The sequence below is a fragment of the Actinia tenebrosa genome, unplaced genomic scaffold (assembly GCF_029948245.1).
Source record: "Actinia tenebrosa isolate PJP-AT-01 unplaced genomic scaffold, QUT_ActTen_1.0 PGA_scaffold3__52_contigs__length_22856419, whole genome shotgun sequence".
NCBI classification, from domain to species: domain Eukaryota; kingdom Metazoa; phylum Cnidaria; class Anthozoa; order Actiniaria; family Actiniidae; genus Actinia; species Actinia tenebrosa.
The window spans coordinates 12560528-12585520 of NW_028292580.1; the positions used below are offsets into that span (position 1 = coordinate 12560528).

General features: G+C 38.0%; 1 protein-coding gene across 1 annotated transcript in view; it reads left to right on the forward strand.

Annotated features, from left to right (window-relative positions):
• Positions 1-1113: 1113 nt before the first annotated feature.
• Positions 1114-24993, forward strand: part of LOC116306668 (uncharacterized) — a 103770-nt gene continuing 79890 nt past the window's right edge. The window contains 8 exon segments of the mRNA XM_089035162.1: positions 1114-1180; positions 3110-3160; positions 14586-14688; positions 20866-20898; positions 21163-21543; positions 22803-22919; positions 23783-23905; positions 24596-24721. Coding sequence (XP_088891288.1) covers positions 14619-14688; positions 20866-20898; positions 21163-21543; positions 22803-22919; positions 23783-23905; positions 24596-24721 — 850 coding nt within the window. The 5' untranslated portion in view covers positions 1114-1180; positions 3110-3160; positions 14586-14618.

Consider the following 24993-nt stretch of genomic DNA (forward strand, 5'->3'; position numbering starts at 1 on the left):
TGATTGGATGAAAATAACCAGTTACAAGCCTTCAAATAGTCTCCTACACAGCTGCTATTAGTGTCGTCACGCAACGTTCACTCCCCTAAGTAGACTCACTAATGCTGAGATGCTTTCTCAGATGACAAAAGTTTTTTTCTAATAAGATTAAAATTCAAAACTCGCCCCAGTCTCTTGTTCGTTTCTAAAGTGGCCAATAAACGTCACACTGTACGTAATTCAATAGAAACCTATTACATTTTTTCATAGCTTGTCCTTTTGTATCTTTCGTTGTGTATTGTTGAGATTCCGTGTCCTCTACACGAAATAAGAACCGATTTCTGATTGATTGAGTCCATAGGGTGATAAGTGTTTAAGTCCGTATGCAATTCTTTGCATGGTTCGTAATTATATTTAAGTGTAGACAGACAGACCAATCAAAATACAATTAAAATCCGTTCTCGTAATCCTTTCCTTACGTATCTACGTACCTATGGATCCTATGCAGCAATAGACCATTTTCGATATTCTGGTTGAGAGGTCAAGCACAAAACAATACGAGTCGAGGCTCTGGAGAAAGGAAAAAAGAACTTGTACGATTACATTGTTTCCCCGGAGCCTTGAATCTTGTTCTTTATCAATCAGTTCTAGATTAGATTTAGTTTACCCATCATCGATCGAAAATAATTTTGGAATTTCATTGCCTGTGATCGGGATCGTGATTGGTCGATTAGGTCACGTGCAACTTGATCACCCTCCTCTGGTGTCGCTCTAAGCGCATTTAGTTGCCCGCGCAAAGGATCATTGGTGTTATTACAAGGCTGAGTCACGGGAGCCTCAGTTTTTCGTCAGTTGACACAGTTTCTAACTAATGATTTCTCGATAAAACTCCCAAATGCTTATAAATAAACAGATTTTTATCTGGCGCCGGAGCTGTTAATAACCAATAACCTCGTATCAGTGCCCTCATCTCGCGGGATGACTATCTCCAAGGGAGGGTGGACCAAGCTCTTGCAAAATATAAGTAGAGGTCAGGCTAGGGTCAAATTCTTGAACTGCCTACTAAGATACGTAAATCATGCCTTTTTAGTACAGACGAAACGAGAAACCATTCTTTTACGTGTCTGGAGACTGGTTCACTAGTACGGACGGTAGGCCCTAAGAGTGGTGGATATCTTTAAAACGCTACTCTCAATGCAAGGTACGTAAGTCCTTAGCTAAGCTAACAAATGAAGAAGAACTTTATGAATACATTATTAATATCAACTATTATGGCTTTAAAAACAAATTGCTTTGATTGGTTTGTGTGGACGGACGGGTATATAAGTTATTTACAGTCATATGTCTCACGCAATGTCACATAGTATTAAACTACTCTGTCGTATAAACGGATTACCTGTCTGCTTTTGTGTGTATCGCTTTCATAAGTCGCGGCCAACATAATACATTGAAAATGCTTACTCTTTCTGATGAACTTAATTTACGATTTATATATATTTTTGGATACTCTGAATGCCTCTCAGATTTTTAGTATCCAATACTATAAACCCCGTTCATTAAATCCCCCCCGAGGAGGGAAGGAGTGCTCAGGCATAGTGGCGCGGCGGAGTGGTTTTGCAGACGGCGCTGAGAATGTAGCTATCTCGTTCTCTTAATTGGTCTTAGAATTCTTCTAGAATATTCCGCACGCGAATTAAAAACAGGCTTCAAAAATTTAAACTGGTTGAGCATTCGATAATCTTTTACTTTTTTTTTAATTGGCACTCTATTTTAAGATTTATTTCCGTCCAAAAGTGTACAAGTGATATATTCGCTCTTAATTTATGGCACAAGTTTTTCATTTAGGTTATCTAGTTTCTGCGGAAAAATGAAACTCGTACCGTATGACACATATGCATGTTGTGAGCGAAAAGAAAAAAATACACCGCCATTATCAATTTTTTTCTGTTTTTTTTTTTTTTAATTTTATTGTAAATTTATTTTTTGCATTATTTCAGTCCAAAAATGTACAAATATTGGCTGTTAATTTATTGACCTTTGAGCTCTTCGTAGCATTATGACATTCATCGGGAGAAAAACAAAGTATCAACTTATACTTTTTTTTATATACTTTATGCCAAGTTGGCGATCTCCCTTGGCCCTCTGGCCTCTCCCAGGTCAGTTACCATGGAAATGCGAGGTGACAAATATATCCGGTCATCAAGATTTTAATTTCAGAAGCTAATCATAAACATATGGCATTGGTCTTTATATATATGGAGGGATGCGATGAAAGAATGACAGAGCAATAATATTATATTAATAGTGTATCATTTATGTGAGTCTCCATCTTACGCGCTCCCAAGGGTTTGATTGATCAGGTAGGTATTCTGTCGGTGACTACAAAAGTATCCAATATAGATCTCTTAATCTGGGTCGTTTTTAAAAGGCTGAAGGTTCAAAACTATAGCTGCAGCAAGGGATTTGAGGTAGTGTTTATTTAATTTAGGTAACGCCTAAGGTGGCTGCCTACTTTTGAACGATGTGTGCGCGCTCAAAAACAGCTGACAAATCTAGAAGATTTTATTGAAGAACCATACGCGTTTTGAGCTTCAACAGGACAAAACCCTCACATTTTGCACGGAACTATTTTTTAATAGCTTATTTGAATAAACTCCTAAAAATCTAGATTATTCTAACACATGAAAAAATAGATTTTTGTAGGGAATTTTGTTCGAAACTACAAAGTATGACAAATCAATGTATCTCTTTGTCTTTTTGTCGAAAAAATCCACGAATTATTGTAGAATGATTGACTAGCCTTCATTCGTGCAATCATAGAGTCGGCAAATAACTATTATTCTATCAATCTTAATTTTTTCCTAATCACTTCGGGTGGCGCGATTTTTGCTCCAAAAGCTCGCGCGTAGGCTGTCATTAAATGCTGATTATCTCGAAAACAAGCCAAAACACCAATTTTTCATTCCGGATTTGGAATCAGCATTAAATTTCAATTCGGAAAATCGAAGTTTAAAAAAAGTTAAATATTTTTTCCAAAAGTAGGCAGTCACCTTAAAATACGATACTCAAAGCCTCTAATCAGTAACATCACGTGATGCCGACTAACTTAAGCTTTGCATTCGTTTTACAGCCGTCTTGTAGCTATTTGGTTGAAGCGAACTGCTGTCCGACTACAAACTGAGTAAGTATTTCAGAGGTTTCTTTATTATAGTACTATGGAGAGAGACAGTATCGGGTCATGTGGGCATTTTCGCTATATTGGAGCAAAGATGACAGTGACGGGTTTATAAAGTAGGTTCGTTGATCCAAGGTGAAAAACCTGTGTGTCAGCGGTAATATCCACAGTTATTTACCAATATGGCGGTAAATGATCACGTGACGCGATAATAGATATGCACGCTTGATTGCCCTATTTCACTATGACATCACAGCTTGTTTATAAGAGGGAAGTAGCCAGCGTAGCGGCGCTTTGGGGAGGGGGGAGGGGATAAGGAAACGGAGAGAGACTGGGGAGTCCCCCTTCCCCTCTTTTGCCAAAATGGTTTTAGGTCAAACCTCATTGACATTCATATTAATAGTATCTTCCAAAGCGTTACCGATATAATTGAACAGATGCCAAACAGCGCTAGAAGCGGAATGACATGTGATTGGGAATAGGAAACGTTACGTCGACAATAACAGGTTAAGGGTCCGACAACAGCCGTTAATGAAATTACCTGGAAACATTGATGTAATCCGATTAAACTTCTCGTTATATATTCTTCATTGGAAAAACTGATGGCTCTTATTTAGTCTTATATATGCCTCAAGGATCATTTGAAACGCGGCAAAAATGGCCTATCGATCGTTATATCATCAGCTCTAAGCCAAAAGAAGTTGGCAGTCGTTCGGGCTCCATCGTATTAATCAGCATTCTGCCAAAACCATATGGAAAGCTTTGCAAACATAATCCAACCCTTCCTCTCCATGGTAGAGGTAAAAATTGCATAACCCCCTTTCAACCCCTCCCCCCCCCCCTCAGTATGTGATAACCTACCCTCCCCTCACCCCTCCCCTAACCACTTTTTCAAAAAAAAGTAACCCACTACAATTTTGCCGACCCCCTCCCTCCATGTGCTAATAAATGCAAAAACCCTAATGGTGCTAGATAAACGATTAGTAAATATGTTCGTTCTCGGAATTGTCAAATTGTTTACCACTGAACTGACTTAGCGGTGTATTATTTACCTTAGGTGTCAATCACCACTCTCTTAGTTGAAACTGTCGAATATATTGAGACTCCATCTTTAACTACAAGTAGGTTTGGAAAAAACAAACTAAATGCCTTCCATTCTTATCAGAAAAATCCAATTTACGTTGTATTCTGTCAGTCGTTATCTTCATCCTTTCGTCTCTCTAATTGCTGATACACTTGCCTTTATTCATTGCAACCATTCTTGTAATTTTTACTGCGAAAGTAAAAGGTGCGTTGCAGTCATTGCGACATTAAGGGAGGTTACAATAGGAATTTTCTCTGTTCGGAAGGAATGTTCTGGAATTATTTAGCAACGCAAATATCTATTTCTATACTCCCTTCTATTATACGTAATTTTATCTAAATCACATCCATTTTAAAACCTGGTTAAATTAATTATATATTAAAAAAATTAATTAATTATATATTAAAAATGCAGTGATAATGGTCTGGATAACTCACTAGAAGAAACAATGCGTCCAAACTAACACGTCTATTTGATTGCATTCGAGTGCTTTTCAATTAGCTCAACGACTTGTTCGTGACATAACACTTGAAATGAATAGAAACTTGTTCTTAAAATCAAAACACTCTAGCATGTGATAAGGATAAAACAGCCCATGCCATGAGACCGGTACATTATTAATCCTCTTGATGGGGCTTTGGAAACCGCCTTATTTAGTAAAAGCGTAGAATTTTTGTCGTTTTAGGAAAACATTACTGAAATGTCTTTGACATATCCCCTCGAGGCTAATCCCGTTCACCCCCCATCACTATTCTCCATTCGATAATGATTATTTACTTTCATTTTCATCTATTCTAAAACCTTGTATGATCATGTGAAGCATTTTTCAGTGGTTAAAGGCGAGATCGAGCTTTTTTGTGCAAACGTTGCCGCAAGCTTTACAGGAACGTTTCCTATTGAAATCAATACTTAACGCTCTCCCCTTTGACTCCCCCCTCCCCCCTCCCCCTCCCCCTCCCCCCTCCCCCCTCTCCCCCCCCCCCCCCTCTCCCCTCCCCTCCTTCGCGTTCAATATGCCACTGGTAGCCGTGAGAATTTAGCCTCATAGTATGATGCCGTGATCTTGCCGTTCGTTAGTGATAATGTCTATCCTATAATTAACGTCGATCTCAGGTCAATCGCTCTTCGTCGTCGTCTAGAATATTTTATGACCTTCCACTGAAGCGCGCTCCTTGTGTTGATTGGTACCCGAGTTCTGCACTGACTGGGTCAGAAAAGCGAATATTGGCAAGTTCCTTTTTTACCATTCATCACTTTAATATTTTGGCTGGACTCAACTCTAATTCTAGTCTTCTTCCCAGGCTGTCGGTCGGTCATAATTGACCGAGAAGGTCTGGGACCGGAGATTTCACATGAAATTTATACTTCCCATTTTAATTTTGGCTCTTTCACTTTGTATGTGATAATTGAACCGATGTAAGAAAACCGGTGGTGAATAGGATTTTATATAAAATTCTACCACGTTTTCCATTTTTACGAATCTTTTGAATTGCACTAATGCGTCTTCGAAACGTTCCGTTTTCGTCTCACCGAACACGCACTAAAAGCTTCGCGTCCACAATAGCTTTTTCATAGCATAGGTTTGCACTAAGACGATCAAAAACGCAGATACGGAAATAATTCAACATCGTCGTCTGCACAGGCGAAAAATAGACGTGCGTTGTGAATGACGACGTCAGAGTATTCAAAAGCCTTCGTTTTCGATGTCCAAAATAATACGATAGGCCGTTTTTAAATTTCTTCACTCTGGAGAGCATTTTCAAATGTGTGCGTTTTGATCATTTGAGTGTGGAGGCAAGGGCAAAACGTGTCGAAAAGTATGCGTACGAAAACGAAAAAGCATTTTCTTTTTGACCTTCGCATTGCAACTGAAAATTTTAGATTCCAATAAGCCGCACATTTATAACTCTTGAGATAAGCTCTTTTAATATGACACTTGAAAGTAAATACCTCAAAGACAGAATGTATCTGAATATGGGCTGGCTTAGACGAGTGTTTAAATGCTAAAACTCAGGTTAAGGTCTAGGTAAGCTGAGAACAGAGCCATGTATTAATTTGTTTCTCGTAATGCACCTAGAGTGCACGAATGATATATAAAAATAAAAAAAGATGCTGGATTGACGCGTATATGAGACCAACTGGCACGAGAAACACGTACCAGTGTGCATGCGTATTGCCAGGGAAGTATAACTTGGCCAATGTAGTCATAAAATAAATCTGAAAAGAAGATCAGTCGAATTGATACATAAGTACAAAAATAAATATCGCTTACTAGACACCCCTATGACTATATTTAGAGGCTAGCATGAAAAAATTATACCCAGAACTGATAAACTTGTGGCTGACAAAAAAATAGTCTAAGTTGTTAGATAAAACCCTACTAAAAATAGAAGTTTTTGGCATTCAATAGCATGTTTATTTAAATCGTAACTAGTTATAAAAGTCAAGTGTACGACAACCTAGTCTAAATCAACGTCCGACAAAGGCGAACGTTCAAAATTGTTTAGTCTTGACTGAATGACCACTTAACCTTTCTTGATATCTCAAACAATTATTGGTATTCTTGCTTCGTTAAAATCAAAACTATGTATGGATTCCAGATAGAGAGAGCGTTGACTGAAGTTAACAGCAGTGTGCCGAATCTAAGCAAATGAGCAAAACCTATTGTTTAAATTCATTTGCATTAGATTCGGGATATCTGAAATTTGACTTTTAGCCTGGCCTCAGTTACACTGTTACTTTTGTAGCCCTGCTAAAGCTAGTTTTAGATAAGTCTACTTGATGTCTAGTTCAGTCTCTAAGTGATAGGTAGACGTCGAAGGGAGTTGCCAGACTGGAGCCAAAAAGCAGCTCCCATAAGGCACGAAAAAAGAGAGTTATTTGAAACTGGATTCCACAACTCTCTGCCCCTGCAGAAACACACGCACAGAGGAAAAAAAGATGTTGCGCATGCTCAATGTAGAATTGCAAATTTTCTAAATACATTTGCATTAGGTCTTTTCAGAGATGAACTATTCAAAGTTAGTCCGTAAAACGGTTCAATATACAATACAAAACTGACCCCGATCGCCATTAACCGTGCTATTTTCAACTTTTCTTGTCAGTGCAGTTTACGACTGTTAATTCTGTATGAAAGTTCTTAAGATTAAACTTAGGTTTTTGATATAAGTGTAAGTAGTGCTTATGTTGCTTGACATACTGCGCCGGGAGGATCAGTTCATTTTCATACATTACCACCGCAGTACAATTATATAGTTTATATATATTCTCATATACATAAGTAGTGTGCTAAATGCGTTTTTATTGGTTTTCTTGAAGACGTGGTAAAATTGTTCCTTTGCCTCGTTTTTCAAGTCACTGCATTCAAAATAGAAAATAGCTAAGTCAACTAATAATGCCCGTTATTTTTCCAGCCAGACATACCCAAGGTTATCGAACGCATCTCTGCAAAAAATTCAAGAGAATTCAGTTCTGTCAAAAAGTTATCTTTGAAATGCTTTTTCAAAACAGTTAAATGCCAGAAGTCTGTAGTTTGAAGATCAGGTTAAGCTTGGTCTTACGTTCCGACAAAAGGGATGGATCGACAGGATCTGATTCTTGTGAGCCAGACTAAACTTGTTAAGAAACAATTTAGGTCAGACATGCAGATGACACTGGGATGCCTTGTAATGGACCAATAGTGAAGCTGTCGAAACACGTTGCAATATTTTCTCTCGCTGGCAATGCAATCTCAAGTTTTCCGTTGCATTGCCAGCGCAAGACAATTTCAGCGTGTATCACCGCGACTTTGACGGCGGCAACGATATCTCGCAACGCAAAAATTGTTGCAGAAAATCAAAAAGTTTGAACATTTCTCTGTAACATTTTCAGAACTGCACGCCTAAAAATAGCGACAAATGAAAATTGCAGCCATGCTTACTCGCAATGCAATAATCTTCTTCAGACTAGCCAATGTTTATTATTAGTCTGCTGGGATAGTCGCAACATGCACAGCGAAAATATCAATTTTCCATTTATAACGGACAGTAAAACTTCCCAGTTGTCTCGTTTTATCATCTCTCTCACAGTAGAGGATGGATGAATCTGTCGTCAAAATGATTCGGGAAATTTCATAGTTAAAATACTAACGATAAGTATTCTTATTAACATTTTCCCAGTTATTTATTCTGCCGGGTGTGTTCTACGGTTCATAGACTAAGTTCATAGTGAAACTTTTAGTTACAAATGATGTAAGATAATCTTTTGAACTTCTTGAGTTCGAAATCTTCTTTTCAGCAAAAGCCTGACAAACTGTCAAATCTTGGTTGTCAGTCCTTGGGAGGAAAGGCAGTAGGGCATGTCACATATGGTTTTGATAGCTTCCGTCGGGCGGCGTCGTGTTTTTTTCAGAGACAGGCTAGACTCTGATTAGTTCGTATGTTAAACGATGGGGTTGACTTTGCACTGTAGGTCAGAAATACCACGCTTGGTGTTGTTCGGCACGAGATCTTTCTTAATTCGGAGTTTTTTGTAACGAGTAAGAATTAGACTATATATACTGTTATCTTTTGAGACATCATAGCGAAAAGAAAATGTTGGTTATAAAGACATTTAGAAAGAAGTATAGCCTTTTCATGTAGGAAGTAGTTTGGATAGGAAGGACGGAAGGATGGAAAAAGGACAAGGGAGGGAAGAAAGAAAGAAAGAGGATATGTAAAGGAAGAACAAAAGGACGAAATGTAGAAAAAAGGAAAGAAAAAAAAAAAAAAAAAAAAAAAAGCAAGGAAAATGATTCCTTAAAAATCCCCAACGCCTTAGCTTGGTAGTAGTTGGGACTCTCTAGACAGCTACTAATTGTAGCTCAACTATTTACCCTTCAAGTGTACCTTCTCTTCAAACTGATCAAATCCTTGACACTGCGTAAATATCAGATTATTTGCGTCTAACCTTTCAGTATCCAACACCTGATACTATAGCAATTAAGCACCGTTGCCATGTAATATGGACCAACTTAACCGGAGTTTCAGGTTCAACTCATTTAATCAAGGAGTTCCGGATTAAAGTCAGTTGACTCGTCTTCCGATAATCCATTAAAGCTACACTTAAATCAGCATGAGTAAACAAATTCCGGATGCAATAATCCTAAACAAATAAATGTCTTTTAAAAACTTTCTTATAAATATGTGCTTTTCATCACTTGGTAATCAAATATCGTGTTAATGATCATCATTAGACATTAAGGGTAGAATGACGTCTTGGTTTAGGATCCCGTGACCTGAGCCTTACATTTTTTGAGTATTTTAAATCAAAATTTATTCAATTTGCTTTCTTCATTTATTAGCATTAAACTGATCTAAATAACTGTGGAAGGCTGCGGCAAGTGGAGGTATACACCTAAATCCAAAATTGCGCGCGACCGGTTGAAAACGAGCCATCCAGGGCCAAATTTACAAATTTACAATATTTTCTTATAATTTGGTGCTGCAAAATTGTCGTGTTCCTGAATGTAAGAAGAAGAAAAGAAAGCCGGACAGAACAAGTGAACAAGTGTATACTTTGCGTTGACACCATATTATTTCTTTACATTTGGCCCTGGATGCCTTATTTTCATGACACACTCAACCGTGCGCCATTTTGGACTTAGGTGTATTGCCACGTCCACTTTTTGGGTAGCACTTTTTCTTTTGGTGTTAAAAATGCTTATAGACACAATATACTGAACTGCCATTCAATCAGTCGAGAATAAGAAACCTATTTTTTTCTTTGAACGAGAATCCGACAAAGGGGGCATAGCTGTAGTATATATCACCTCTCCGGCCTCTGTAAGGTCTCAGGTCAGGACACTAAGAGGTTGTTTTAAGACGAGTTCTATCTGTGATAAAATTGATGCTTGGTTTTCTATTTGGAGGCCGTCATTTCGTGATCATTTCAGACCATTTTTTATTTGTCGCAGACATTTGAAACCACATTATTTTTTTCCTTTTTTTACACTAACACATTATCTGGTACTATACCAATAAATTAAGATACTGTCTAGAACTTATTGATACTGTCTGATGTGGGAACTCAAGCCTCAAATATGATACTAAGTAATTAAGTCGATGGAACCAACTAGATTGATTTGGTCATTCTATTAATGTAACTCCTCCTGAAGTATAATGACTGAATTTGAGGGACATATGGTTTTCTCAGTTTACACCATTTTAAAATTCTTTTTGTGTGGGTCACATAAATTTACCACCTTCTTTTTGTCGGTGATTAGACATGACTAGACATGTTTGCGTAGGAAGGAACCGAAAACTTAGAAAAGTTGCCTGACGACGTCTTATATCAGCAATAGACTAATTATTAATCATAGTATCTTGACAAAAAAATAAGTGCCACGCTATCATTATTTAGGTTTTCCCTGGTTTGAATGAATGTACTTTATTTCACGAGGGTAACATACGACAGTTATAATTTAAACATTCATCTAGATTGTGACGGTAAAGTTTTTTGGATGAACTTCCGCAGTTATGTCTTCCTGAATTTGATCGATGTTCTGTCTTTCTGTCTCGCTCGCCGCGGTCAGGAATGCCAGTTACCTCTCCAAAATAGTACATTTGTACAATTGTCATGATTTTACCCAGAGGAAAACCAGAAACTGAAAAGTCAATAATCATTTCAACTCTACTGACATGTGCATGGTGGTGGGTCTGAGGATTGTTACCTCTTGACTAACACAGCAATGCGAGACAGCGCATTAGCAGCGCCCACCACACTTGCTCTATCTCCAAAAATATATCTCCAACGTTTCTCCAGACATGCATAAACCAGTATTTCCATGATGAACTAACTTAGTGTGATTCAAAAGTTATTTTCCTTTCATACAGAGGGAATAGACCTCAATGGAATAGACCCTTTCAATAAAACCCACAATGCCTTATTTTCCGCGTTTGACGTCAAATGTATTCTTTTGGAATTTGTTTTTCTAAATTAAATTGAAAAGAAAAAAAATTGATGTCAAGCGTGGAAAATATAGCATTGGGGGATTCATAAAGGGGTGAATACTGCCAACGCCCCTAGATTCCCTGTTCATTTGCGCGTCATTTGAAGACACTAGGACTCATGATCAAAAGTTTCATGTGATCAACTGCTTGGTATCATTCTGCTATCTGTATAACCACAGAGTATTGTATTGCTTGAATTAGCTGTCTGTATCAACCACAGTATTCTATTGCTTGGTATCAATCTGCAGCTGACTGACTCGTGAATCTCATTACCAGCAAACATTGCCAGTGATTTGCGGCTGTTTTCTATTGCTAGGTATCGATCACTGAGAGAAAGACTCGCGAATCTCATTGTAAATGCTAACATGGAAGCACAGGTGTCGTAGCGGTGAGAGAGCTCATCAGCTGAGTACATGATTCTCATGATTCTCATTACCAGCTTTCAACGAATTGAAGGGCAAACATTACCCTTCGTGCCCAAACATCCATTCGGGTGATAAAATTTTCACGAGACCGGAAAACACGTCAATGCTAGCAGCTCAAAGCGTAACTGCCTTGGTCAGATTTTTTATTTGGACTTTATTTGGACTCTGCTGAGACACAACTGTCTGTTCAAGGTATCTGAGTTCCCAAGCATTTTTGTGGTTATCATGCCTAAAGTTTGGAAGAGGTTGCAAACCAAGTGGTATGAGCGATGCATGAGATTCATGCGTAAAAAGATTTCGTATAAATATTTTGTTCCATTTTTTTTTTTTAGTGCGTAACCTGATTTTTGTTTTCATTTGATTTTTCATCTTGGCCCTTTTCCATAGTGTCTCGTCTCGTGACAAATCTGTCCGATATAATGTTTTCGCCAATGTTAACCAGCTACTCCCACTTAGGGTCACTAACTTTACAAGTAGTCTACATTGATACATAAGTCTACATAGGTCTTGGCAAGACCTACAGTTGCTCGTTGATGAAAGCCATTGACATGGCGGTTTTAGGAATTCTAGGAGGGTACTGAGTAATCTATCGCTTTGTCTCTCCTATCGGCTTCGAAAAACATCCTCAAACTGCCAAATAAAAGGACGTTATCCATCGAAATGAAGAATGGACGACGGAGGGGCGTTCCTAGTAATTTAGTCTCCTTATAATAAAGCACGCCAGATATTTTTTATCTCGTCTCTTCCTTTCTTGTCGTTTCATTTTATCTGTATATAACCGCGGCTCTTTCTCTCTCTTCTACAAACTACGCCCAAGTTAGAAAATATAATTTTACATTCAATTTTGAAGTATTTGTTTTAGCTAATCTCCACTCCTCATCCTGCCTTCTAGTTGCATTCAGCCTTCAGTGAGTCTTCCTCTGTCTATAGCTTATACACTTTTAATTTTCGCAAATACGTATTTAAAGATAATGATTATTGAAAGCTGAATAGATGTTGTATTTCAGCTCGTTATTTGATTGGGCGGTAACCTGGTCTGCAGCATCCATCCAGCTTTCAACGATTATTATCTTTGAACGTGTTATATAGGCGAGGACTTAGACTACATTTCCCCTTTGAACTTCTGTCAAGTTTCCCATTGTATTATATTTTCAAGACTATTGATATTATATGCTACTATGTGGTGAATAGGTATCGACGCTTATCATCTAAAGGGGCGAACATTTGAGATTTGCTGGTTACAGACTATTGATATTATATGCTACTATGTGGTGAATAGGCATCGACGCTTATCATCTAAAGGGGCGAACATTTGAGATTTGCTGGTTACACATCGTAATGGGAGTAATGTTTCCAATTTCAAATCAGGTGTCATTCCCTGAACCATTGTTAACGTAGCTCGTCAGATAATGTCATCAATTTAATGCGACAAATCACATGCATCACAGGCTCAATGTTTGTTCACAATGATGTTTAATGATTCGCTCAGTAATGCCTCCCCCTCCCCCCCACGTTATAAATAATGAATGGGAGGGGTGGGTGCATTTGCATGTGGTCCCTTTGGCAAGATGACTCATGAAGTGCTGATTATGTTCATAGGTATTGGATGTTGGGTGGTGGCGGGGATGAGGTGGTTGCATTTGACTAGCGTAGTCCACTTCCCTCTATAAACTTCTGGGAAGCTCAGCTTCCTCCGCCTATGGCTATATTCGGAGTGCATGTGACGTCATAGCCTCTATTTTCGTTGACTTTGACAAAAGATTTGATCTTGGATGTTTTTTTTTGTCAAGCTAGTCAACCAAAATGGCGGCCACGACTCTCATGGAGAATGATGCGTACCTTTCATATGTATTAAAGATATTGTCATCATGTAGCGCATAATTTTATATCGGGACTAACGAGCGTGGGCTCTTCAGTCGGAAGAGTCCTCGCAATTTATTATCAATCCTAAAGCCCCGTTTACACTGGCGATTTTTGCGGCGAATTTTGCGGCGATTTTTGTGGCAATTTTTGGAAATGTGAAATCTAGGGAAATCTTGGTATCCTGAAAAAGACTTTACAAGTAAATTCTTTACCATTATTTATTGTGGACAAAATCGCAAAAAAATCGCAGCAAAAATCGCTAGTGTAAACGGGGCTTAATGAGGTGTTTAGAATGCAGGTCATTATTGTAACAAAAATGCTCCGACTATTTTCTAGAAGTCATTTTGTCAGTATTTTGTAGCATTTAGTCTAAATATAACATATCTAAGAAGACCAAAAATGGCCTTATAAAATTTTCCCTAACTTTAATATAACTTGCACGAAAATGACTCGAGAATATCAAATGCGCGCGCGGACAAAATATTTCATCATCTAATCATTCAGTGACTTTTAACACTTCTCACTCGATTGGAATTTGACTTTGGCCAGGTTATGATATTTGATCCCATAATACAATATAAACCTCTAAAAGAATTTGGTGTAGGGTCGGCCGGCGATTTGCCGATTACTTACTCGCAGACAACACGTGGGCACAGCTTCTCGAATTTGTTATTCTGTACTGTCGCGATTTGGTTTGAGGCCAGAGATTTTGAAATCCTCAGAGCTGTGTACTCGCTAAATGTCTTATTGTCTCCACATATGATTAATAGACAAGCTGTTTGAGATTTTCGAGAAAGGTTTGTATATCAGTTGATAAATTTGGAAATCCACTCACTTCAAATTTGAAACTTTAATTATACACTAATATATGTTTTTAAGGATTTTCGTTTGCAAAAATATGTTTTTGATTGAGGGTAAATTATCGGGAATGCGAGATAATTGTAACCGAAGTTGTCAATCCTTGCTTGGATAAGTGTAAGCATGCTAGTCTGGTGAAACATAAGCCGCTAGCAGTGTTTTAGTGAGGTTTATTGCATTGTAATACGCTCTTATACTCAGTCGACTAACACCTTGTCTTCTTGACTATGTAGAGAGCACCGACTGGAGAAGCTCTTGGTTCTAAGATGAGAATTTTCCAATCCTTGCTGTCATTGTTGGTGGTCCTGCCTTGTTTACTTCTGTCCACAACCGAAGGTAATTCTTCAATTCATAATTCTATAAAACTCAGGCAAAGTTTGCGCTGTTGAAATATTTTTACCAATAGTTTTAGATGTCTGGTTACCTTAGCGGAGCACGACTGACCTCTTCTCACGAAATCGTTGTCTATAGACAAATTTAATAATTAATTTCCTTTTTCAAGTTCACTGCCTGTAATTTTCATTTGTAACTTATCAATTGTATGTTGCAGTCGGCGAAATATTTTTTCAAGCACAATATCAGTATGGTTTCTCGCTGTTATTCTCGTCGAATGCACTTAAATTTCGCTGCTGTTGCTTGCTGGCATTTAACCTTTTTACCGGTAGTGTCTGAGCTCTCCATAAACATAATCCCGTCTAAGTTTTCAAGGCTCTTTGTTTACAATGCTTCGACCATTTGAGCTCCTCCGCCTTGTCCATCGAAACGCATGGAGCTCCACGTCCATCTCTTTTACCTCAAAGATATAAGATATTTTCATTCGCAAGTTGCTTTGGCCCTTTTCGTAAGCCCTTGTAATTTCTGATATCTTAATGAGATTTCAAAGTTAAATTTCCTCTATTCAAACTAACTGATATACATCAGTTAAAGCTGTTTTGATATTACGATTATTATGTCGTCGCAAATACAAAAATCGAATGACTTTCTCCATATTTGTTTTCCATTGTGAATTCTCCTTAACTCGTGTCAATAATGAGTAACCTACACGCGCAATCAACCAAGCCGGCTCTCCATAACACTTTTTAAAATGTTATATTAATTCAATAGTAATATTTATTTTCCATATGTAGAAAGCGTGAAAGAGATCGCTCTTTAATTGTTGATATCATCAATGGGGATTTTCATTTGAAGGAATATTTGAAATCATTTTTAATACGTACATCACAAAGGGGGAAATTTGGCATTCCATTCGGAAACGGCAGACAGGCGCGGTGAAGTAAAATCTTTTAACCGGAAATGCTATTGCTACAAATGTGTTATCAGTGAAAGGTATGATGATCAAGCTCTCATATACAAATTATGTCCTCATTTTTATTTTTTTCTCTCCTAGACTTAATAGAAAGACAGGAATATAAAATTTTATGCAAGTGGTACAAGGAGTCGCTAGATTGAATTTATATCCAGATTATAAGAATTTAATTTGAGTTTAATACATCTGTAGTTTTTGTTTCATACTTGACCTCGTTGAAAGTTCAGGCTCGATTAACATGATACTCGCTAGACTTGGCTGCGAAGCTTGCATTGCTTGAGACTCGTATTTTCTTAATATTCTTTTATTTAAAAAAAAAAAAAAAAAAAAAAAAAAATGAAGGAAAAAAACCGATGGGATGGATTCTACTACAAACTTGTGTGATGTATGTGTGTATGGTGGATCCAGTCCTTGGAACCTGTTAGAGAAGAGAAGAGAAGAGAAGAGAACCGAGGAGGAGGAGAGGAGAGTGAGGAGAGAGAGGACGGCGAGAGATAGGGAGAGCCTTGAGACTTTCGCTCTTCATCGTTGAGACGCTCCAAGTGGCTATAGGGGGCTGAGGAGTTACTCCTAGAAGCTCTTCCTAGAAGGGGGCGAGGGCGTTTAGAGTCTTCGATCCCCGCGCCGACGAGGCCCCCTCCCGGCCCCGGAGGGGCCGAAAAAGAAAAAAAAAAAAAAAAAAGGAAAAATCTTTAATTGTTTACTTTACCTTAATTCCGACTCATTTCCGGTCAGTGAAATAGAATACCTCTCTTCCACACTTACATTACTGCACAAAGATATTATTACATCACAGGAGTGAGCTTTTGTCTTAACATCTCTTTATTGAATAATTCATTTAGTTTATCTTAACTGACTTAATTGTTGCGAACAAATTTTGTCGTCATTATTTGTCTATTATCTGTCTTCTGATCTATCTAATTAAGATTATACATTGATACGAAAATAGCCCAATATTTCTTGCTTTTCTCTCGGAAACCATCGACTCCTGGTGGTGAATTTTTTTCCAATGCAAAATTTCTACTGCTTTATAGAAAAAAATGTGACATAGGAATAAATGCAACAAATATAGAGCCGAAGTTTTATATAAAAGCGGCCAACTTTACGAAATTCAGTGTCAAATAGCCGCTAAATACACGGAGGCCACATAATATATGTCATAAATAATGCAAAAACATTCTTTGCCGGAGACTCTGACAAATGGTCGTCGTTAAATAGAGGTTGGTCGATAAATGGAGGTTCTACTCTTGTTGTAAATGAAAACGAAGAAACAGAAAGAAGGAAATGGAGTTTTAAGTTTATGAAGTGGATGAAAGGAAAAAAAAGAAAAGAAAGACAAACAAGATTGACGAGAAATAACGAGGACTGAAAAATAATAGAAAGAAATAAGACGAGGCAAAAAAAAAAAAAAAAAAAAAAAAAAAAAAAAACCTTTTGAATGCTAAGGTAATATTGTTGCCCACTTACAACTCTAAGTGGAGTTGTTTAACAGAGTTTGTTATGTTTGCGGAATGTTTGTCTGATTTTCAAGATTTCCCAAACGCCCTAAATTCCAATTCGTTTTGAGAGCCGATCAGTACAGAGGATTTTTCAGTGTTCAATAAAACTCAAAGTTTCTTTTTAATCAGATATAAGTGTACTAAACTCATAGGTGGATGCCCAAATCGCACGAAAGACTGTGATTTCAATAGTTGACTCTAAAAACACCACGCGTTCATTAATCTGTTTTCACTTGTAATTTTCAAGTCATTCCCAGGATGTCAATCAAACTTAGAATTCTCCAAATTCCCCTTTCTTTTATTTCGAACATATAAGCTAAGGTCTAAAAAAATCGAGAAATTACTGGCATCATTTTTACAGATTTTGGTCTTCGGATTTAAGTTAATAGGCGATTATGATTAATCTAGTAAACTTTCTTTGAATTTGCTGACGTTGGATCACTAACTTCATTCTACTTTGAAAAGTTACTCAAATATTATTATTACCTACGGCATTGTTTTGCCAATAGCGTGTGATTTTGTTTGCTTCAGTTAAAAGGGGTCAATGACTCTCCAATCTTCTAATCTTTCGTTATAAAAGGAAAGTGTGAACCAACCTTGGTTGCTGTCACAGACGTATTGACGACAATCATTTTCGAGTGATGAAATTCAATTTGAATTTGATTTTATTTTCGATACGAAGTAATAAATGCTTGAAAATTCTTTTCGCACGCCTTGAATGCCTACATCGAGTTAATCCATATCATAAACATATTACATATTTCTTTTATTTCAGTAGGATGAATCTTACAGGTTCAGTTGTAGATGTGGGTGGCCGACCACAGAGGGTACTGATATTTGTTCACAAAACATGATCCAGTATTAATAGGAAACCAGAAACGACGTAGTTGTTTTAAAGACATGAATACAAAAGCCAATTCATGATTTAAAACCTAGTATCGTTGTCTAGACGCTAAAGATTAAGCTATAGCAAGGATACATATATTTTTTCCTGGGTCATTTTTATTTCCGATCGTTTGGGGAAAGCTTCCCATTTGACAATATTTGAAGGGCATTTGTGGTTGATTACCCACTTAACATCAACACTGCAATAGTCACCTCGCAGTTCGTCTGATGTTGATAAGTCACGCTATGCAAAAGCTACTTGCAATATCTTTCCTGGCATGCTTGTGCTATCTCTCATATTTATCTCGTAAAGAGGAAAGAAAGAGGCGTGCTAGTTGATGAGGACACGCCCTTTGAAGACTGTGACGTTCAATAAGTCACGCTACGCAAAAGCCACTTGCAATTTCTTTTCTGACATGCTTGGACAAGTTATCATATTTATCTTGTTAAGAGGAAGGGAAGAGGCATGGAAGTTGATGAGGACACGCCCTTTGAAGACCGCAACGTTCAATTAGTCACGCTATGCCAAAGCTAATAGCGCAGCGCAACCGTGACGTCATAAAAACGAAGACAAAGGCGAAATTCGGACAAACAAACTTACAAGTTTACTTTCAGCAGATAATTTTCACAGCCGATCGCAGTTGATCTTAGTTTACATGGGTTATTATTGTAACTTTAAGTAAACATAATAAAATCGGTCGTATAATCCTCCTAGCGGTTAAACAGAATGCAATGTTTGCCTGAATCTTTATCTATTTCAGAATCAGTGCGCTGCGCTATGCAATCTCTTTCTGACATGCTTTTGACGAGTTATAATTAAGAGGAAGGAAGAGGATGCTCATTGATGTGTGACACTGCCCGTTGAAACCGCAACGGTTCAATTAGTCACGCTATTCCCACGCTACTACTCGCAAGATCTTTTCTGTCTACTTTTTGGGTGCAAGTTTCATTAAGGAAAGGAGAGGCATGGTAATTGATGGTGCCAAACGCCTTTGAAGACCGCAACGTTCAATAGTCACGCTATCCAAGCTACTCCGCAAGAATCTTTTCTGCGTGTTTTGCAAGTTTCATATAAGAGGAAAGGAAGAGGCATGGAATTGTATTGTGACACGCTATGCCAAAGCTACTCGCAATATCTTTTCTGACCTGTTTGTACAAGTTCTTTAAAAATCTATTGTTAAAGATAAGGTGTATCAAAGCTTAAGAGGACACTCACTTAGAAGGCTGACGTTGAATAAGTCACTCTAACCAAAACTGCTGCTAATATTTTTTGTTGTGTACTTGGACAAGTTTTTATATTTGTCTGGTAAAGATAAGGTGTATCCAAGTATATGCGGACACCCACTTAGAAGACTGACGTTGAATGAGTCACGCTAACCAAAACTGTTAACTAACTAACTAAACTAATATTTTTTCTAATGTACTTGGACACGTTTTTATATTTATCTGGTAAAGATAAGGTGTATCCAAGTATATGCGGGCACCCACTTAGAAGACTGACATTGAATGAGTCTAGCTGACCATATTTGTTTCAAATACCTATTCTTGCGTGCCTTAGTTTATGCCGCAAAGAGGAGGACTGAAGTTGAATGAGTCTAGCTGACCATATTTGTTTCAAATACCTATTCTTGCGTGCTTTAGTTTATGGCGCGAAGAGGAGGATGGGCTATGCTTATTTACGTAATGGAAAGTGTAGGGCACGACTTTGAAGATAGGATTACTCTTGATGATAAACGATCGCAGTGTGTATAGAGGTCTCCTCGTCAATGTATACGCGACATCTTTCCATCAGATGGCAAGGAGAAAGATGGGGGGGGGGGGGGGGGGGGGAGTGGAGATAATTGTAGAACGACGCCCTCTTTTCCTCCTCTCTGGAATAGTGGTGGGGTAAGGAACGTACAAATGGAAAATACCTTTCACGAAATTCAATTAAGGCAGGAAGTGGGTGCGTGTTATGTTTTATGATTCAAGTTAATATAAGCGAACGCAGATGAAATAAAAAAAATGTTTAGGGGCGGATTACTTTCCTCTACTTCAGTCCAAGGAAGTATTTTCGAAAATAAAATTGCAAGAAATGCATAACTCGTTCAACAATTATCTTGAATCATGAATCTATCAACTCCAAATCTTTTGCTCTTCCATGTGATTGCTTCAAATGTGCTACTTTTTCGTAGACTTTTTTAATAATGATTTCACGAAACTTAATTAATAATTGGTGAGTGACACGAACTGTGGAACGATGACAACTAGCATTAACAAATACTATAATTATCTCTAATGAAAACCATGTGTGTTAGTTAGGACTATATTACTCTTTTGGTATTTATGCAATCTCTATTCTCAATGCTTTACTCCAAATCAATAGCCTTGACAATTTGACGCTCTAGTGAGGATGGGAACCGTAAGCATTTTAAATTGCATTAGAATAGGTTGACGATGTTTTTGTTTGATTCCATAAACTTGATTAATGATTCTTGCTTTCACGAGATCGGCCTCAGTTTTCATTAAAACCAGCTTTTGCGACCGACAGGTCGCGTCGTCATTATCATTATTGAACGAAGCTGAAGCTTAATCCCGCCTCATTTCTTTCATCGAAGGGAAGGGCAAGGATCGGTATAGCACAATATTACATATGAATCAGTATCTCCTGTTGTTGTTCAATCACTCATCCATTATCCATCCTCCCTATTTGAGCTCCTCCGTCCCTCCCTCCGTCCGTCCGTTCCTCCCTCCCTCCCTCCCTCCCTCCCTTTATCACTCCGTCCCTCTATTATTATTTCTTTCGTTCGATTAATCCTTTTATTTATTTTTGTTCATGTTAAGGTAAACCAGAGAGATTTAGAAGACAACGCAAAGGTATAATAAAACGGGCGAAATTAATCGTAAATTATCAATTTTGAATAGTCCATTTTCTTTCCCCGCTTCCCCCTCCTACAAACACACACAAACTCGAGTGTTATGGGGTTGTGAAATTTTGCTTTAAATTTACTAGTCTCCCCGCAGCTCTTCTTAGTGTCGTCACGCAACATTCCCTCCCCAACTAGGAACTAAGCTTTGCGTGACGACGCTAAGAACGGCTGTTAATTGTTTAACTTTTTTAACTTTTTCTCCATGAAACAGCACTTTGTCCTCAGGGATGGATACAGTTCGAAGGATCATGTTACGTAACATTCGTAGATGGTAAAACCTGGCAAGATTCAGAAAAGAACTGTAGAGAATTAGGAGGATACTTAGTATCTATACACTCTGAAAGAGAGGATATATTTGTATCTAAAGAACTAGCACTACCTGAGCCTTTAGTGTGGATTGGTCTTAGAAGACCAGAAGTGGAGAGACCATTTTTATGGAGCGATGGATCGATATCACGTTATTCAAATTGGGGTTTGAACGAACCGCGAATAGACAATAATGACAGAAACTGCGTACAAATGTTCTCGGGGACTTTATTTGAATGGCAAACTGAACTGTGCGCCAGACCTCAGCCGTATGTATGCGAACGTGGTAAGTACATTCTGCATAGATTATAAGGATATTATTCGAGTATTAATATGAAAATGTATGGAGTAATATACATGGATAATACTAATCGCTAGTGTTTTTTCGTTTTGTAACTTGTGCACGTAAGCTTGCTAAACCTTTGGTCAAGCCATAAGTTCCCCTGCAGCAGAGTGCATTTATACAATCTTAACAAACAAACAAACCGGAATTTATTATTATTTTTAATGGACAGGGCGGTGCCCTGGGTTCCAGTGGTTTTCTCGGTCCAGTGCTTCTCGGTTGTTCTTTTACGCAAGAGACTGTTCCCCGGTCTTTGGGCAGTGGATCTAGAGGACCCTCGCCACCCAAAGTAACCCAGGGTAACCGAGTAAACAGACTAAGTAACGTTTGCTGGGTAAATCTTTATCAAATATCACAGCCCCTATTTCTTTAGATAAAGGTTTTTCTTCGAGGGCCATAGGTTCATTAGCATAATTCGTACTACCCTCGTTAAATAAAGTATTTATTATAATAATTATTAAATAATTAAGCTATTATATCCCATAATCTTATCCCCTCCAATATCTTGCTAACAGTCGGCTTTACGCACATGAAAAGTGTGCCGATATGTACCGAGGTTTATAAAGCTTTCTCACCGGACGTTTCGATTTTGCCTGGTCCCGGTCGTGCTAAGCCTGAATAGCGCTATCCGGCGGATAAATCCTCATCCAGTGGAGAAGTCGATGTTGTTATCCAATAAACTTGTCCACCGGATAAGGTTTTTTTGTTGGATAGCGCTATTCAGGCTTCGTACAAGCGGGCCCTGAGGCTTTTATCTCTTTTTGATGTATCTTTGTATTCGTCGATCTTTGTATTCATCGATTAACTCGCATAATGTAATGGCATGGAATATTATAATGAGTTCCACATTTGAATGTTTCGATCTCATTTTTATGTATTTTCGTAGTTATCGATTAATTCGCATGGCTTAATGGCATGGAATATTATAATGAGCTCAATATTTGAATGTTTCGATCTCATTTTGATGTATTTTCGTAGTTATCGAATAATTCGCAAGGCTTAGTGGCATGACAGGATAGCTAATTTCACATTTGCATGTTTACATCAGTGTTTACCGTAAAGCGCACGATCTATTCGTTTCCAATCAAGAAAAAGGTCAGTCGACTTTCTTAATCAAATAAAGGAGTGGTAAAGATGGCTGTACAGAGAAAGTTTGTTGGTTAAGGAGTTGCAGTGTACCAATTTGTTCATTTTTGCCTTAGATTTGAACGAATGTGACAAGACTCCATGCGATCTCAATGCTGTTTGTACCAATGTCTTTGGATCTTTTAAATGCAAATGTAACCGCGGATTTATTGGTGATGGTTTGAACTGTACAGGTGAGGGAGCACACAGATAGTCAAATGTGCCTTTTTATGCCTCCCGATAAACCCAATCGAATGAGGCAACTTCAGTTCGACGTAACGTTTTCCCATTTCAGACCACGTGTCATTTCTTTGAGAAAATTATTCTTTATTTGAGTATATTTCATGTTAAACAAAAAATACACAAGGAAATGGCACGTGACCATTGAGAAATTGAAAAAGAGTGGAATACGTGTATTGCATCCTGAATGGAATACTGTCTCAAGGACATTCTCAAGTCCTTTATCTTATGGACGTAAACAACGACATCACACCATTATCGTCATTTTATCTTTGCCATCATATATTCCATTGGGGAAGCACGGGTGGCGTAGCGGTGAGAGCGCTCGCATCTCGCCAATGCGACCTGGGTTCGGGTCCCGCTTTGCTCGGTGTCTTATGTGAGTAGAGTTGTTTATTGGTTCTCTCCTGTGCTTCGAGGGTTTTCCGGGTTCCCCGGCTTTCCTCCCTCCGCAAAAATCAACTCCTAAATTCCAATTGGAATGACAGTGGATGAATAGCTATTCTGTAGAAATACCACTGCTAAATCCCATTTATTTATTTATTTATTTATTTATTTATTTATTGTCATTACCATCTTCACTATCATCATCACCATGTTCATCATCATCATCAACATCATCAACAACATCATCATCATTAGACATCATATCATCATCATCATCAGACATCTTCTAAGACCATCATAATTTTCCTGATTATCATTTTTGTCGACGTCAGTAATTTATTTAATGATTTTCTGCTTCTCAGTTTATGCTAACACTTCTATTACTACCACTACTACGTCTAAGCATTCCAAATGCGTTTGTCTTTCTTAGATATCAATGAATGTTCATCTGGTGTTGCTGATTGTGATGCAAATGCAGACTGCATCAACACCAAGGGATCTTTTACCTGCAAATGTAAACCAGGGTACACTGGAAATGGCTTCAACTGCAATGGTAAACTTTGAAATGATAAAATACAAGCAACAGCTTATCACTGTTTTCTTACTTTCAGGTCTCGTGTCATTGCCATGAGAATAAGATTCACATCTAAATAAAATTGATACTCAAGGACAACATTGACATGTGGGCAATAGACATCATTCTTGGTGTGACAATGTTTTCCCAATTCACCTTTTCGTTGCTAGCTTGGATTGTGTTACGGTCACCAAAAAGTTCGGACATCGTTCTCGGATTTCCATACAAATTCACTGAGTTTAAAGAGAAAATTTAGGTAGATTTCTTTAGTTAGCTCTCTTAACAGCAATTAGAAAAGCTTCAACCAAGCTAGAAAAATGATCATTTACTTGTATTTAGAGAACTAACTAAACCTTAACCAAGTAAATAGTTCATTTAGAGTCAGTACAATTCGAGAACAATGTCCGAACTTTTTGATGACCGTAACACAATCTAAAACAATTTATACCCCGTGACGGCTAGCGCCATAAAGGTGAGTTGAATTGTTTTGGAATTCGTCGGGATATCATCGTTATTTCTTTCGTATCCTTTGGGATACTCGTGAATTTTCCGAAGAGTAAAAACGAGTGAAAATTAACCCTCTGGAGGTTTGTCACGCTGAATTGGGGAAACATTGTCACACCACGAATAAGGTCTGTTGCTAATCATTGAAACCCGTTGTTTCGTCAGATGTTGATGAGTGTGTTCTCGGTATAACAAGGTGTAGTTCCAATGCCACATGTTTTAATAGCCCTCCTGGATCCTACACATGCGATTGTAAACCCGGATTCACTGGCGATGGTTACAATTGTAAAGGTATGCGAAATACAGATCAAAGAACTATCATACTATAAACTATAAACTTTCCCGATTATGCGCAACTGTTTTTATTTTACTTTACGGAGACTAGAAAATATCAGAAGGCGAACGAACGAACGAACGAACGAACGAACGAACGAACGAACGAACGAACGAACGAACGAACGAACGAACGAACGAACGAACGAACGAACGAACGAACGAACGAACGAACGAACGAACGAACGAACGAACGAACGAACGAACGAACGAACGAACGAACGAACGAA